The sequence below is a fragment of the Bidens hawaiensis genome, unplaced genomic scaffold (genome assembly GCF_021521415.1).
Source record: "Bidens hawaiensis isolate Kalapana, Puna unplaced genomic scaffold, B.hawaiensis_p1.1 tig00037231_1, whole genome shotgun sequence".
In the NCBI taxonomy this organism is placed as follows: domain Eukaryota; kingdom Viridiplantae; phylum Streptophyta; class Magnoliopsida; order Asterales; family Asteraceae; genus Bidens; species Bidens hawaiensis.
Genome location: NW_027496495.1, coordinates 58,413 through 76,637, shown reverse-complemented (window position 1 = coordinate 76,637; position 18,225 = coordinate 58,413). Strand labels below are relative to the sequence as shown.

Sequence of the window (18,225 nt, the reverse complement as noted above, 5' to 3'; positions counted from 1 at the left end):
ATGCCACCACAGAACTCGAATGGGCCCCTTCCGCGATCTGCCCCCCAAACTGAGCCAGATCAGGCTCAGTGAGCCAAAACTGCCGAGCCGCCTGCTGATGCTGCGTATAACCGCGAAAGCTCTGTAAGAACTTAGGAGATCGAACATACTCCTGAGTGTAGAAGCTCGTCGCAACAGCAAAATCAGGGACCGACATCTCATACACATGTCGTCCAAGTGAGAACGACACGGCATGCGGCTCGTCGAAATCGGGAGCCGTGTATGAGAATGTCGAGTAGAACTCGCGTGTGAGCTCGACATATGAACTCGCATCACACTCGAGTACTCTCCGCCACCGATCTGACATCAATCCCTGGAGTGTGGTATCCGCCTCCATAGTACCTAATAAATCCCAATTAAACGTCCGCACGCGTAAGAGCTGCATACCTCTAATCCGCATGTACCTGGCGTACTCCTCGGACGTAATCCCAAATCGGAGGACCTGATGCGGCGTGCGGCGTCAATCACCCATAATATCTGCACTCTCAACTCCAGCAATAATCGGCACCTCGTCACCATCATACCGTATGGTACGGGGCCCAGTCCTCTGTCTCTTGCGCCGGGTGTGCGAGGACTCTAGTGCATCAGACATATCTGCAAAATCAAACATACAAATTAGATATGTCAACGGTCAATGTGGCGACAACCGGATAGCATTTCGGTCGCGGTTGTCCCACTTAGTAACATAATATTAAAATAATAAAAAAAATAAATAAAGACGAAACAATTCGGGGACACCCTTTGCGCATTTCTAAACCAGATTATCCCGCCCAAATGGGGATTTAGTACGGGCGGGTAATCAATTACTTGAAACTATCAAGGCGGCCCCGAGACTCAATCATGACTCGATTAATCACACGCAATCAAAGAAAACAAAACAAACTAACTGACTCGAACTAGCTAACACACATACTGACAAACTGTCTCGAAAAACGTGCATAGCAAAAGAAAGATGTGTGGATTCGGGTTTTAAAGTATTAATAAAGTATTTTTAAAAATACGTTAACATATATTGTTTAATAACAAACCAACACGATCATTAATTTAAAACAAAATAATGATTTTTAAGTGTGAACATCCAAAAACCCGACTCATCACATTGAACAATCTTAATCAATCAACTGAACAATCAACCCGGACAACCCGACAACCCGCATATCAAACCCAAATCAACCCAGTAATAACCCGATAACAAAACTCCAGATAATATCCACCCGCAACAAAGCACATAAAATTCGGACATAAAATAATTATAAGCACGTACATCAAAGTCGGGTATAACCTAAATACGCAAACGTAACTGGACAATGAAACCAGAATGATAACCACAGTGGACAGAGATGGTGGTAGTGGTGATGTACGGCAGTGGCGACGGTGGTTTTTGGTGATAGTGATGGTGAGTAGGGTGGACGGTGAGGACAGTAGTGATGGTGGTGTGACTGAGGTGTTGATAATAGGATGGGAGGAGGACGGTGGACGGCGAGGATGGATTAGGGTAGTAGTGGTGGTGGGTGATTGTGGTGATAGTGGTGGTTGGACGGCGAGGGTGGGCGAAAGGTCGCCGGAACAGAGGACGACGGGAAGGAGAAGAAGAAAAGAAGAAGAAGAAGACGAAGAAGAAGAAGAAGAAGAAGAAGGAAAAAAGAAGAAGAAGAAACGTTTAAATAACAATTAAATTCGGAGCTCCATGACCCATAGCGATACGCAATGGGTCAACGGGGCATCTATCGCGTATCGCCGCCCAAAAGGGGAAAATTAGGGTTTGCACACCATAGCGATACGCGATAAGGTGTTTTGTGACGTCATCGCGTATCGCGATGACATCACCTGCCAGGATGCCACCCTCCATCGCGATACGCGATGGAGGCTTTAAGAATCCCATCGCGTACCGCGATGGGTTCTCTGACAGAATCAAAATTTTGTTAACTGAAGCTTTTTGGCATCCCGACATCATCCTAGACACGTAAAAAACTCAAAATACCTTTACATACCTGGAACGACTTGTGCTTAAACAATGCTTACCAAACTTCTCTATTTTCCATTCTTCAACGAACTTCCCCACACTTGGAGTTTACTGCACAAAACTCGAGACGACACTAAGTACAGGACTCAATAAAAATAAAACAAACTGGAAAGACACTTACAGACCCCGGGTTACCTCCCGTAAGCGCTGAATTTAAATTCTACAGCTCGACAATGCTTCGAATTCAATTATCTTCATAAACAGGTGAAGTCACAACGAAATTCACCGATTCCTCATCCAGCTCATGTATGTCCTTCATCTCCAACTATGGCTTCAGTCTATAGGCATTTACCACTTGTCTCAAATGATCATCAAAATCTTCAATCTCGTACTGACCATGATTCCCGACTCTTACAATCGAGTACGGGCCCGTCCACTTACTTCTTAACTTTCCCGGGAAGAGTTTCATTCTCGTGTTGTACAACCACACTCGTTGACCAACTTCAAAATTCTTCAACCGGATATTAGCATCATGAACTTTCTTCATCTTTGCCTTGTAAGAGGACGCGCAATCGTATGCCTTGTCTCTCAAAATCTCGATCTTGCACAAAGCCATTTTCCTCGCTTTACCTGCATCATCATAATCCATATTAACCTGTTTAGTAGCCCAAAACGCTCTTTGTGCAATTTCAACTGGTAAATGGCAATCCTTTCCATACACAAGTCTATAAGGAGTGGTTCCAACTGGCGTTTTATAAGCAGTTCGGTAGGCCTATAGAGCATCAAACAACTTAGTTGACCAATCTTTTCGGTCCGCCCGAACGTTTTTTCTGCAAAATTTGTTTAATTTGCCTATTAGAAACCTCTACTTGTCCACTCGTTTGTGGATGGTAAGGAGTTGCTATTCTATGGTCAACACCGTATCGTTTAAGCAATTTCCCGAATTTAAAATTCTTAAAATGAGATCCCCCATCACTTATGATAGTTCGGGGGACTCCAAATCTCGAGAAAATATTACTTTGAACGAAATTGCAAATGACTGTATGATCATTTGTCCTAGTGGCTATTGCCTCGACCCATTTAGACACATAATCAACGGCCACTAGGTTATACAGATTACCGTGCGAATTAGGAAACGGGCCCATGAAATCGATCCCCCAAACATCAAAAATTTCGAAAACAAGGATCGGGTTCAAGGGCTTCTCGTCCCTTTTAGAAATACTCCCGAGTTGTTGACACTTTAAACAGTGTGTCGCAAACTCGTGAGCATCCTTAAACAAGGATGGCCAAAAGAAACCACTCGTTAAAACTTTTCGAGCAGTTTTCTGGCCACTAAAATGACCACCACACGCAGACGAATGTGCGTGTTCCAACACCGCTCTGACATCCTCCTCGGGTATGCATCGTCTGATCATCTGATCTGCACCGATTTTAAACAAATATGGATCGTCCCAAATGTACTGTTTATCTTGGGACATCAACTGTTTCTTCTTTCTCCTCAGCCAATGCTCTGTTAAATCACCTGCAACTTTAAAAGTAACAATATGAGCAAACCAGGGATTTTGTGAAACTGCCGGAATATGCTCATCCGGGAAGGACTCGTTAATGGGCCTATTTGTGTCCTCATTTTCCACCATAATTCGGGACATGTGATCTACAACAACATTTTCACTCCCTTTCTTGTCCCGAATCTCTAGATCAAATTCCTGCAACAGCAAAACCCATCTGATAAGCCTCGGTTTTGCATCCTTTTTGTCCATGAGGTACCTGACAGCAGAATGGTCAGAATATATAATAACTCTATTACCCCAAATATAAGACCGGAAGTTATCTAGAGCATATACTACTACTAGTAACTCCTTCTCGGTTGTGGTATAATTCAATTGAGCATCCGAGAGGGTTTTACTTGCATAGTATATAGCAACGGGTTTCTTGTCAACCAGTTGACCCAAAACAGCCCCGACCGCATAATCACTTGCATCACACATTATTTCAAAAGGTAAACTCCAATCGGGTGATTGCAAGATCGGGGCTTCAACTAATTTCAATTTCAGAATGTCAAATGCCTTAGCACATTCATCGTTAAAATCAAACGGGGAATTCTTAAGCAACAAATTACATAAGGGTTTGGTAATGTCACTAAAACCCTTAATAAACCGTCTATAAAATCCGGCATGCCCCAGAAACGATCTAATGCCTTTGAATTGGTGGGATAAGGTAGAGTAGAAATGACTTGGACCTTAGCCCGATCCACCTCGATCCCACGACTCGAAACAGCATGGCCCAATATAATTCCCTCTTGGACCATAAAATGGCTCTTTTCCCAACTAAGAACCAAGTTCATTTCGACACATCTTTCAAAACTCTTTCGAGTTGGTTTAAACATGACTCGAAAGATGTTCCGAAAATCGAAAAATCTTCCATGAAAATTTCCAAAGACTCCCCCACCATATCTGAAAAGATACTCATCATGCACCTCTGAAAGGTGGCGGGGGCGTTACATAACCCGAATGGCATTCGGCTAAATGCGAATGTACCATACGGGCACGTAGACGTGGTCTTCTCTTGATCCTCAGGATGAATAGCTATCTGGTTATACCCGGAATACCCATCTAAAAAACAATAAAAATTTTTACCATATAGATTTTCAACAATTTGATCGATAAACGGAAGCGGAAAGTGATCTTTCGATGTTTCCGCATTCAGTTTTCGATAATCAATACAAATGCGCCACCCGGTTACCGGCCTGGTGGCGACCTCGTTACCTTAGTCATCCTTGATGACTTGGATGCCCGCCTTTTTCGGTACTGTCCGTTTCGGGCTCACCCACGTGCTCTCTGAGATAGCAAAAATAATCCCAGCATCCAACCATTTCAGCACTTCTTTCTTCACCACTTCCCTCATGTTTGGGTTCAACCTCCGCTGAGCATCGTATGCGGGTTTTACAGCCGGATCTGTTAAAATTTTGTGCATCACAATTGAGGGACTGATTCCCTTCAAATCCGCTAGCGTCCACCCTATTGCTTCCTTATGCTCAACCAGCACCGCCATCAAAGCATTTTCCTGTTCAACAGATAAGTTAGAAGCTATAATAACAGGCAATATATTATTCTTACCAAGAAAAGCATATTTTAAATGCTTTGGGAGCTCTTTCAGCTCGACTTTCGGTGCTTCTAGCATTGATGGTTTTAACCCGGTATCAATCTTCTCGGGAAGCGGTTCCACCTGAACTGACCATGGTGGACGGTCTCCTCGCACAGCTGCGATCTCCATTTGTTTTTCTTTCACTTCCAGCAACTTTTCTGTTTCCACCTGTAACCTGTCAAACAAAAAACACGTCTGCGCTGTGCCATCCGAACTGACGATAGAGTCGTATAGCGGGATGCACTCGTCAATGACATCAGCCATGAAGCACTCGTCATCAACCGGAGAATTATTTCCACGTGTAGAAACATTAATTCTCAGCTTACGGTTACCGAATGCCATATCAACAGTACCATTTCTGCAATTATTGTTGGCATTTGTAGTAGCCAAAAATGGTCTATCGAGGATAACCGTAGGCTGTTTGGTCCTTTCACCCGAAACATAATCGGGGACCAAAAAGTCAACTGGAAAATAAAAGTCTTCCACCTTAACAATAACATCTGTCAGTATTCCTCGGGGAAGTTTCGGTGTCTGGTCAGCCAAAACAACCGTGGTGGCAGCCGCACGAAGTGGGCCAAAGTCATACTGATCGTATAGACTTCCCGGGAGAATACTGATGCTAGCACCAAGATCTAGAAGCGCCCAAGTCATTTTAAAATCACCCACTTGAATGGGTATAATGGGCGTTCCCGGATCTTGTAGCTTCGGTGGAAGCGAACCCGAAAGAATGGCACTCACATTATCGGTAAAATCAATCTGTTTAGGAATCTTATGACTCGTTTTCTGTGTGCGCAGCTCTTTCAAGTACTTAGCATAGGCGGGAATTTATTTTACGGCATCTAAAAGTGGAATTTTAATTTTAACTTGTTTAAACGTTTCCCACATTTCTTCTTGTTGTGGGCCTCGTTTTGATGCTATCTTCGCCTTTGATGGCGACAACAAAGCATCGGTATATGGAACGGTTTTCACCTTTTCCTTATCCTTAGAGTTGTTGGTGTCATCCTTCGGAATCGGTTTGTTATTTTTAGTTTCACTTTTATTAGATTCATTTAGTTTAATCGGTTCCGGCTCGTCATCACTGACGAGATATTCATCAATTTCTTCCATCACCCCCTCAACCAATGGTGGTGGAACCCCGACTTTATTATCATACTTTTTACCACTACGTAAAATACTTACCTGGTTGACGTGCTTTTTCGAACCGGAACTGTAGTGGTTCGGGTTTACTGTGTTGTCGCTCGGGAGTTGGCTCGTGTTCTTCTGTAACTTTGCGACATCTGAAGCGAGCTGACCGATCTGCTTCATCATTGCCTCTGGCGACTTATCTCGTAACTCGAACTGTTGCTTCATCTCGGTTTTATGATCAGTCATGACTTTCAACAACGCATCCAACTTTGAGTGCACCGACTCATCTGAATTCCCCGAAGACCCTCTCTGCTGATCCTGATTACCCGAAGAATTACCACCCCGGTTACTGTCTCTATTATATCCCCGATTCTGATTACTCGAACCCTGCTGATAACCGCTCTGGCGGTAATTACCCTGCGATCTAATCTGGCTCGTCCCTGAAAGTTCGGGTTCAACTAAGAAGACGTGTTCCCGTAACGAAAGTTCGGGTGATTCCTCAGGCCCGGGTGATATGTGTTCGAATTGAACCCTTGGCCTTTGGAATCCCCGTAAGCATAATTAACTTCCTCGGTGTCATCCTCCACATCATCATAATACTCGGGGAAATTTTCTGCCTTATGCCCGATTTCACCACAATCTTCACAAACCGGGAATTTAACACTAACTTTCCCGACCTCTCTTTTCTTACCCTTTTTCAACTCAGCCAGTTCACGTTCCAACTCAGTAATTCTTTTAGACTCACTCGCAACTGACTTAACTGACCTTGATGATTACCCCGTCTTCGTCTTTCAGCTGTTGCTTCAGATTTCGAATCCTCACACTTAAACTCTAGAAAATCCCAATCATCTTCCTCAAACAACAGACCATTACACGAGGCCTTAAGATGCTTTCGGTCCTCGTATGTCAACCCATCAACAAACACTTTACCAGTTCCCACAGTTCGATTTGGTGATGTGGGCATTTCCTGATCATGTCTTTATACCTGGTAAAGGCTTCATGAAATAACTCACCGGATAACTGTGAAAAGTTACGAATGTCTGAACGGGCCTCGGTAGTCTTCGACTGTGAATAAAACTCGTTTAAAAACACCTGCTGCATCTCGGCCCAATTTCTGATACTGTGCATCGGTAGTGAATTAAACTAGAGTTTTGCTTTATCTTTTAGAGAAAACTGGAATAATCGCAACCGGACTTCATCCTGATCAAATGTACCATCACCAATAGACCCGCAAATAGCCGAAAAATCGGTCAAGTACGAATACGGGTCTTCCGAAGCCAACCCGTGGAAATGAGGAACGATGTTAATGTAAGATGGCCGGGACTTGAAAGTTTGTTGTCCCTGCACTCGTTCCTGTGGGACCAACGGGGATGCTCCGTCCGAGATAGCCGGTCTGAACCGACTGTTAACACCGTGAACCGGAGCCATATAATTCCTCCTAAGCCCCCCGGGGTTTCCCATACTGCCCCGGTTAACCTGAATGCCACGAACTCTTTCGGGTCGTTCCGCCCGATTCACCCTGTCTCGACACCTTCCATTTCTGTTAACTGGTTCAGCCTGTCTTCGATTAACCGGCTCTTCTACCTCTTCACCCTGATTACCATAACCCACATCTTCCTGCTCAAAACCTGCGTTCCCGGGCTCAACTGCCGGTTATTTCTAATCCATCTGTCTACCTCATCATCGATATTCAAACTTTCGTTTCCATTATTATATTCCCCTTCGTTTTCCTCTTCTGTCGGAACACTCGTTTGAAAATCATCGAGATTTATCCGAACTCGGCGGTTGGGGTTATTATTTGGAGCGGATGGTCCGGCTCGGTCAAAGTTGAGGTTTTGGTTTCGTCTTGGGTTTTGGTTTCGGGTTCTGGAAGCACGAGCTGAGTGATTTTGGTCATTTTGGTTATTGAAAACTGGTAGGTCAGGTATGTTGGCCGGGTGAAAAGCGTTGGTTTGTGAGAGTGGGTCTTGGTTTTGGTTATTGTTCTGGTTCTGGTTTCCGTGTTGGTTCTGGTTCTGGTTCTGGTTCTGGTCTTCCATCTCTGAATTTCTGTTCTGAACTCGGTTCTGCCGAGCTAACCTCTCTATTTCGGGCTCGTAAATTAACGGAGACTGTCGACCCGAATGGCGGGTGTGCATAAACCTGTAATCTGCACAACTAACACAACCCGCGTAAAATACAGAAAAGTAAAATTTAAACTAAAAATTGAAAACAAAAATTAAAATTAAACACAAAAATCAAATAACATGAAAAACACTAAGCGCACTAACTCCCCGGCAACGGCGCCATTTTGATGAACGTCGTTTGAGTCAATCAAAAACCTAATTATTCTAAATAGTTAGAGCAAGTAAGGTATCGTATCACAAGGAGTATGTGGTCAATGTATTCGTGTAACAGATTTCTAATTCTGAAGTGAATGATTTTTTAGTGCTGATCACACAAGCAATAGTTTGAATTTAAAGAACTAAGCAACGAACAAGTAAACGAATATTAAGCAGTTAACAAACAAATCACACCCGAGAATTCAAGTAAGCAACCAACAGTTATCTCATGCAACCTAACAGATTAAATATTAACGATTAACTGAAAACTGATCAATCAGACAAAACCTTAGACATCAACAATTACTTTAAACACGACAATGGTTATCAAACAGTCCTTGCCAGTGTGACTCAGTTAAGGGCAATTGTATGTTTTATCGTATTCAATCTAACCAAACAGTTATATGACTAATTATCTAGCAACTGGTAACAGATCGTTCGGACCAACGTAAACCTAAACCAACCGAACACACAGAAATACTAAACATCAATAATCATATATCAATCATAAATAATAATACACAAGTGTTCTTAATCACATGAGAAAAACTGTAAAGGTTACAACTATACATCCCGGGTGCGATTCTAGGAGATTAGCCGAGCCTAGACATCATCAAATCTTCGATACGGGTGACATGAATCATGCGGAGGGTCTTGGCACAAGCTATGATGATGGAAATCGCCTCTTGGAGCTGCTGGAATCGCCTTTGGTTCGTCAAAATGGAGTTAGGGTTGTTTATGATGAAGAATATTATTTAATCCTAAATTTCCCGTCTGAGCACCCCATCGCGATACGCAATGGGGTCTTCAATGGTCCATCGCGTATCGCGATGGACCAGGAAAGTCAACGCACATTTTAAACCCATAGCGATACGCTATGGGCCTTCAGCCAAGCCCATCGCGTATCGCGATGGGCCGTGTCATCAGAAAACTTCATACTTTGTCTTATTTCGCGTGCTGGACATCCCGGGTCTTCATACCATGTCACCACAGGTCCAAATTATGCATTTTAACATCTGTGACCTGAAATCCAGTAATACATGTATGAAGTATCGAAAGTTCTAAAATAAACAGTTAAAACTAAACAATAAACAAACTAAAACATATACAAATTAACTTACCATCATTGGGAAAACTTGTCCAACATGTGAATTTTCATGAAGTTCATACACAATATTCTTGGTGTAGCTTTCTTGATATGATAAACAAATAGAACAATAATAAGTACAAAGAAACATTCATGTCCATGTATCGTCACGTTTTGTTTTTAATATACACGGCTAACTCAATCATTTTAACTTTCAACTGTTGCAAGCCGATATCAATATTCTGACCTACCTTTCCATCTATATGCAGAACCAGAACCTTGCTGTCTGGTTTGACCGTAAAACCGAGGCTGCAAATACCCTCGTTGTGACCCGTCTTTTACATCATCTCGTCTAGTAACATGCCTATTTGAAGGATGACCCGCTTTGTATGGATTTGAACCGCCTTTGGGTTTGTCTGATTCATACACAAGTGGCTTGAGTCCTTGTAAATCAGGCTCAGGAACAAACCCGACTGGGTGTTTGGATTCATCCATTTTTCTAAATGTGATTGAAATCCTAATACAAAGACATATAAAGAGATCAAAAGCCAAATCAACCCTTTTTGTATAATTGACCATTTGTTGTAAAACTTGAAAAAGTTGATTACTCGGATGGTCCTTGTAGTTTGTCCAAATTGTAAGTTTGGTCCGTCAGTTTGAAAAAGTACGCGTATAGTCCCAACTGTTTCATAAGATAACACGAATGGTCCTTGAAATGAATGAGAGATACCGTTTCTGGTTAAGTGCTGTGAAATGACTAAAATGCCCTTACTATCAAAAAACAAAAAAAAAATGTGAGACCCCGATCTCTTTTTTAATCTTTTTATTATATTTTTTTGATCTATTAGCATTAAGGCACTTAACTAAATAAACTACCGCACACCCATTCCAAGAACCATCTGTGTTAGCTTTAGAAAATATAAAGCATACATGTAATTTCTCAAAAACTTAAAACCAACCAAACTTGCAATGTGAGCAAACCGCATGGACCATCCAAGTGATTAACTTAACTTGAAAAATAGAGAAAACGTACACTGATAAAGGGGTGTTTCGATTTGGGTTTTAGAATTGATTATTACGACTTTAGGTCAAAATAAACTCATTTTAACTGTGAATTGAGACTTCAGTTTCATTTAAAAAAAATACGTTGTAACATCCCGAAATTTCAAAGGTAATATTAATTATATTACTTATTAATAGATGGGAAGTTTACTCGGGTTATCAGGAAATAAATAAAAGAATAGGAGTTGGTATGGGTCGGGCTAGTGTCGGGTAATGGAAGTGGGTTATGGACTTGGGTTAATTGAGATAGGTTAAATGAGAATGGGATTTCAGGGATATAAATACCCCCAAAATCCCAAAATATCTCATTTCTCACCAAACTCCCTAACACACACTCCTTACACCCTCAAAACACACACATTCTAACCGATCTAGATTCGAAGCCGAGACCCGAGATTTGTTGATAGATCTGAGTTGGTAAGGTAAGAACTAATCTAACAAAGCTATTATTACTGAAAATGGTTAGGATTGGATGGGTTAACCGGACCCGAAACCCAACTGCCCAAATCGGACCCCTAAAACGTCGATTTTAGGCCGATTTGATGGTTGGGGTTTGTAGGCGCCGATCATACGGTTCCGTGGGTACCAAAATCGAGTTATTTGGCTAAGAAACGAAGGATTTATGGGCAAACAGATCTGCAGCGCGATAACTTCGCCTGCAAGATTAAGTTCGCCTGATGAACTTCGCCTTCAAGCGTAACTTCGCCTTCAAGCGTAACTTCGCCTAAGGATAACTTCGCCTACGGCCAAGTTCGCCTAAGGTATAACTTCGCCTGAAGCCAAGTTCGCCTAAGGTTTAACTTCGCCTGAAGCCAAGTTCGCCTAAGGTTTAACTTCGCCTGAAGCCAAGTTCGCCTAAGGTTTAACTTCGCCTGAAGCCAAGTTCGCCTAAGGTATAACTTCGCCTGAAGCCAAGTTCGCCTAAGGTTTAACTTCGCCTGAAGCCAAGTTCGCCTAAGGTTTAACTTCGCCTGAAGCCAAGTTCGCCTAAGGTTTAACTTCGCCTGAAGCGAAGTTCGTTTATAAAATAAATTAAAAACCTAATGGAAAATGTGTTAAGGCAGTTATCGAAAATAAAATTTTTCCAAGCTGACCTGGCAGCTTAACCCCAGCCAGGGGCTCTGCCCCTTGGACCTCGCTAGGGGCTGCCGCCCCTAGAACCCCGCTGCCAGGGGCGCTGCCCCCGGACCCCCGTTCGTTGTGGGTCATATAAAGATAGAAACGCAACATAAGTAGTAGTAGCTAATTGATACGTGTAAATATTATACAGTTAGCCGTGCACAGCTCAAGAGGGGAATAACTATTAACGGAGAGCGTAACAGTATTCAGGTGAGTTTCTAGCCCCATTTATGTGTTATGTTTTCGGGGCTGTGTGCATACTCGATGTGTTGTTAATACATTTATCCTAAGTGATAAGTGTATGCCATATGTGATATATGTGATGGATATGAATGGTTGCTTGTCGGTACGCGAACGATCTTCGGATATTGCGCGTACTGTCAGGTCAAAAATAAAGGTACGAATATTATACATCGAAGATGTATGAACATTACAAATGAATACTTGTCGGGGCGTGAACGATCTTCGGATATTGCACGTATCGACAAGAGGTATGGTTGTTAAATGAATGATGTAAAGAACGCCTAGGGTGTTCTTATGCTATGATGTAATTATTGTATATGTGAAGTAGGTGTATACAGGTACACGAATGGTATGTGAGTTCTACGTTCGACATAGTAAGTTAGGATGGCAAATCCCTCTAGCTTTTGTCGGACATAGACTCGGCTGGTGATGGCGTAGTTAAGGACTGCGGGCCTTATACGTAAAGTAAATGATAGATGTAAACGTAGTTAAGGACTGCGGGCCTTATACGTAAAGTAGATGATATATGTAAACGTAGATAGGGACGGTGGGCCTTATACGTGTTACAGATAATAGACGACAACGTAGTTAAGGACTGCGGACCTTATACGTATTATAGATAGGCATCAGCATAGGAAAGGACTGTGGACCTTATACGTGCTGTAGTTGTATGGTGGTAGCATAGGGGAGGACTGCGGACCTCGTACGTGCTATGGTTTAGGTTGCAACATAGGGGAGGACTGTGGACCTTGTACGTGTTGTGGATGTAGGATGGTATAGGGAAGGACTGCGGTCCTTGCACGTACCATAAAGGGTGAACATAGGTAAGGACTGCGGACCTTTGTACGTGTTCACGACCTTGAGTACAGGTATAGACGGTGAACTATGAACGTACTCTCGGTAGACTGAGGTTAGTGATTGTAGATATGTATGTATGTATGGTAGCAAGTATGTAAGTAGAACAGAAGGGTAACTAGTAAAGTATGGATATGTATCTACGGATATGTATGTATGTGTATGTATTGTATGTTGTTTGATTAACTAGAACTCACTCAGCGTAGCTGACTTTTAGTATGCACGCAGGTGAGCTGATTACAGAGTTAGCATGAGGATGACACACGGCATGGATTGAACGGCTGGCATCTGAAGAAAGAAGTAAAGATGTTTTAAATATAAAGTTTTGTGTTATGGTATCAAAGAAAAGGTTTAACGTTTTGTAACAAATGATTGATGTTTTATATTCCGCGAAAAGTTTTAATAAACTCTGATTTGAAGAACTGTGTTTATGAGTAAATCCGACGCTAAAGTAGGGCTACCGGGTTCGGGGCCTTACATACGTCCTTTTCACTAAAAATGTCATTTTTAGGTCATTTTACCTATTACTTTATTCAGGTAATCATACTTTGTGAAGCATTAAAACACAATATTATCTGATTATCAAAACTTAAATCAACAAAAGCACACATATAAACACTATTTATCCTGATTATTCAATAATCAATATTATATAATTACTTCCAAATCAAACATCCAAACACCCCCTAAATCTAATTAAAAATCAATAATTTCAAGAAAACAAACCTTCTAGCAGGTACAGCTGGCACGCAGTGTTTGGCAACATTAGCTCCATTTCCATTTAAAACAAGAACAGATCTGCAAAAAAATAGCATAACAAATAAGTATATCTATACACATTAGCTTCAAATCAAAGTAACAAAATGGAAACAAAACCAAGTCAACATAAAGTTAACACTAGCCCAATCGGTAACGGAATATCAAAAGCACCAGAAAACTCCCCGGGCCCATCTATTTTCAAATTAGTCCCAAACAATATCTTGCACTTGGTTAAAAACGACACCGTACAAAACGGCCTGAGAAAGTCATGATTATCAATATGAGGCGGGATGCAATCGCCTTCATCAAAAATATTCACTATACAGCTGTCAGGTACACAGGTAGGCGGAAGAACGTGCCACTTCACCAATCGTTTAATAATAAGTTTGAAAAGATGCGGGATCGGATCCACCAACTCGTTTGGAAGTATCCCAGGTGGGTTCCCATGTTTATCCTGTAATCAATTATAAAATCCATTATTTTCATGCAAATCGTTTATTACGTTTGTAATGAAATGATAAAACTTATATACTTACTGTTGCATAGTTGTAACAACATCCAAATTGAATAGTCACACGCCCTTTTCCCCTCATCCACTTAACGGGAGCCATATATGTACGATCTGCAAAAATAATTAATTACAAACATACAAACTTTAAAATTTAATTTTTATAATAACTAACCTTTTAATTCTCCATTTTTTCCCTTTTCTTGAAGATCATAAACAAAGTCAACAATCCTTTTTTGCTCGACCGCACTAAACACGTCACAATGAAGTTCAAGTCCATTGAGGATATTTACAAACTTGCCATTAACTTTTTCCAAACAAATAAAATCTTTCTTCCGTTTAACATTCGTGAACCGAATACGTTCCCTTTGTTCTCGTGACAGTTCTGGCTTCCTTGCGGTCTTTATTTCACGTGTATCTTCCGTTTGAAGAATATAATGATCAAACTGCCCTTTTCCTTCCTCTTCTTCCTCAGCATCAAAATCCTCCTGTGCCATGTCAGCCCACGACATCCGTGAGCTAGATGTTGTTTTAGCACGTTCGGGTGAGGGTGATTGAACTGTTTCGGTTTTAATATCGTTTTCAATTGGTTCCGATATCCCGTTTGCACCGTCTTTCCAACTACCCAAAGAGTTTGTATACGCGGTGTCATTGATATCATGATCATCCTCATTGCCATTATATTCATTCAAATCCTCTACTGTTAAACAATGAATAAAAGAAAATTAACAAATTTAATTAAACTGCAAATCTTTCAACTAGATTAAAAAACTAATCCTTCTACTGTCAAACAATGAATAAAAGAAACATAACAAATGTAACTAAACTGTCAATCTTTCATTTCAACTAAATTAAACTTCCTATAATCTACGTTGCACGGAAACTGGTACGGGAAAGGGAAACGGGCACGGGTACGGGAACGGGAAACGACAAAACTCAAAAAAATCAAGAAACGGGTACGGCAGTACGGCAATAAATGCATATAAAAAATAAATATATTATAGATAATGTACCACAAAGCCCAAAATATATTCATACGTTGATGTAAACTTCAGAATTCATATATCTTCCAATGCTAATCAATCATAAGTCTTTCAAAATCAATCATAATCAAACTTAGTAATAATAGAGAGGGTTAAATATATGAAATACACAAACTAATTTTAAACTTTTTATGTTAAAACTTATAAGTTTGGGGACTAGATACAAACAATTGAAAATTAAAGGGGTAAAATGTTAAATTATCTAACTGCTTTGATCAATGAATATTTGATTCTTTCTTCAATATGGAATCGATTCACATCAATTCTTCTATGTATACAGGTTTATCCTTCATCTTTTCTGAAGTTTCGATAGAAGGATTTATCTACCAATGTAAGACAATCAACTCCATTCGTTAGAACAGCTTCCATTGAGTCTCTGCACCCATCCTTTTTTTATTTTCGCTTTCTGAACCTTTGTTTTCGGAAAACGTGATTTGGCTCAAGATTGCCCATTTTTTTAATTCCAGGGTTTCTCTGAATTTGAAAGTTATCACTTAGTACCTAAATAACCTAATTCGAAGTTACAGCCGCTATTCACAATCAAATACTCTTCTTCTTCCTTGTTTCCGGCAAATACTACAGCTCCGGCTCCGGAATATGCCGCCGGAAACGTTTAAAAATCGGCCCCAAAGTTCTGGAAACGTATCGGAACACCGTTTGATTTTTCGAAACGGTCAACGACCGTCCCCAACTTCAAGGAAATGGTCAAGAAAAGTTTCCTGCCGTCCCCGTCGGCGTTTCCATCCCCGGCGAGTTTCCGGGACTGGTACGGCACCTTAGTCGTGTTTCCGTGCATCAGAGCCTATAATCACAACTGACAAAACATACAATAACATTTGTGTAACGGCAGTCGATATCATCAGTGCTATAACAGTTATTGGACCGATTTTCCCAATGTCAGTGTTTTAAGTATAATAATGTGAATTTTTAGTGTTTAATGTTTCTTAATCAGTTCCTACTTGCAGTGTAAAAGGTTAATTATATTAAAAGTAACGAGCATTAAGTGCATAGTAAGGGAATCAAATTTGACAAGTTGAATCTAAAAGAAAAACTAGGGATCGACTGAATGAGGGAGGGTGTTGATGGTCAATAACAATAAATTTGAAATAAACGATTAGATACCCGATGGGTTAAGGGATCGAACGCGATGGGAGATTCGATGGGTGCAGTGATCGCAGAGGTCTTGGGTGAGGAACGGCAGCCAATTGCTGAGAAACTCCGATGCAGTTCGGGGCTTCTCCGGCGATTGATTTCGGCCCTTGATCATGGTGCTTCCGATTGTTTGTGGTCAGTCACACACTGACTGGTTGGTTGGTAAAGATGACATTAACCGGTGAGTGAAAAATTAGGAAAGAAAAGGTTCATGTTTTCAAATTTAAATACGGGGGTTTTGTTGGACCAAACTCTTGGCTGGTTCTACCCAGGGCCTAATTTGGTCCTTGCACTAACCTAATTATGGGAAATCAAATCTAGTTTTCTTTGCATCAAGATCTGCTAAAAAAAAGCTTAATATTTTGTGAGAAAATTGGATGAGGTTTCATTTATAGTTTCGTGTAATGTTTGTTTGGTGTTTTTGATGAGTTGGTGTTTTGGTGGTAGGAAATTGTGGGTCTCTTGACTCTGTTTATATATACATATTTTAGCTGGTTGTTAAAAAAAAAAGGTAAAACCAAACTTGTTAGACTATAACCAATGCTAAGGAGGTCCTTGTACGCCCTTAACTACTCAGTCAGTGTCATATCATATTTTTATTAATTCTTTCAAATCCTTAATAGTAGGGGTGGCAATCTTGACCCATGAGTTGAATGTGTTGTATCAAAATGTATAAGATGGGTTAGAATTGGTCAAACTAAAAAAAGAAAATGATTGAAACGGGTCAAAACGAGTTGACATTTCTCGGGGTTTTTTTTCTTTTTTTTTATCGAACGAGAAAAACAGAGGAAACTTTTTGGTATTTTTACTTTTTACGTTTTTTGATTTATATTTCGAGTTATAATTTTTTAATTATTTTTTTTGAATTTTTTGGTGATAGGTTTTGAAATGGGTCGAAATAGGTTGAGATTTCAAAACCCACTTCAAAATCCCTCACCAAAAATTTCAAAAAAAATAATTAAAAAATTATAACTCGAAATATAAATCAAAAACGTAAAAATACCAAAAAGTTTCCTCCGTTTTTCTCGTTCCATAAAAAAACCCCGAGAAATGCCAACCCGTTTTGACCCGTTTCAATCATTTTATTTTTTTAGTTTGAACCATTCTGATTCATCTTATACATTTTGATACAACTCATTTAACCTATAGATCAAGATTGCCACCCCTACTTAATAGTAATGGTGCCTTTAACTGTCTACTCAGATGCTACCTCATCACCTATTTTTTCTTTATTTAATTACTTAAATTATAAAAATGTATTTATATTATTAAAAGCTTAAATAATTAATATAAGTAATTAAATTATGTTTGTAAACTCACGAATTTCTTCTTCTTATTTACTTTTACTTTGACAACTTTAACAAACCAAGTAAAAAATATTCATTAAATATTGGACCACTTATTAACTTTGAATAGGCCTGGCACATTCTAGGTCCTCTTCTTCGTTAAGCAATTGTTCAGGATAGATGATTGGAACAATACAGTCTTACCCTTATTTTCCATTTTACATGCCCTGTCTTTACCTCAAATACTCCACCATTGGTAAAAAGAAGAAAAAAAACGAAGAAACGACACAAGAATCGAGGCAACCCAAGTCCTTACAACATTGGGCACAAGTCTATACCATCGGGCGACCTGCTCCAATGCAGCACCGGATTTCGGGCGGCTCCAACGTGGCTTCGGGCATGGTTGCTCAGACGGCGTTAGAGATAGTCTTATGTTTTAAATCGGCTTATCTTTAAACCTTTGGGTCTATTTGGGATGAGGTAATGGAATGGACGAAATAATTGAATGAACGTGGAAAT

The 18,225-nt window shown here is 40.5% G+C and overlaps 1 protein-coding gene across 1 annotated transcript; it reads right to left on the bottom strand.

The window, feature by feature from the left end:
• Positions 1–499: 499 nt before the first annotated feature.
• LOC143589120 (RNA demethylase ALKBH9B-like) lies at positions 500–16,535 on the bottom strand. The gene is made up of 9 exons (XM_077069965.1): positions 16,391–16,535; positions 14,401–14,922; positions 14,254–14,339; positions 13,861–14,171; positions 13,685–13,756; positions 9,931–10,196; positions 6,326–6,711; positions 4,540–4,591; positions 500–633 (listed from the first exon to the last, which is right to left on the bottom strand). The coding sequence occupies exons 1-9, from the start codon at positions 16,533–16,535 to the stop codon at positions 500–502; spliced, it is 1,974 nt and encodes a 657-aa protein (XP_076926080.1).
• Positions 16,536–18,225: the final 1,690 nt, after the last annotated feature.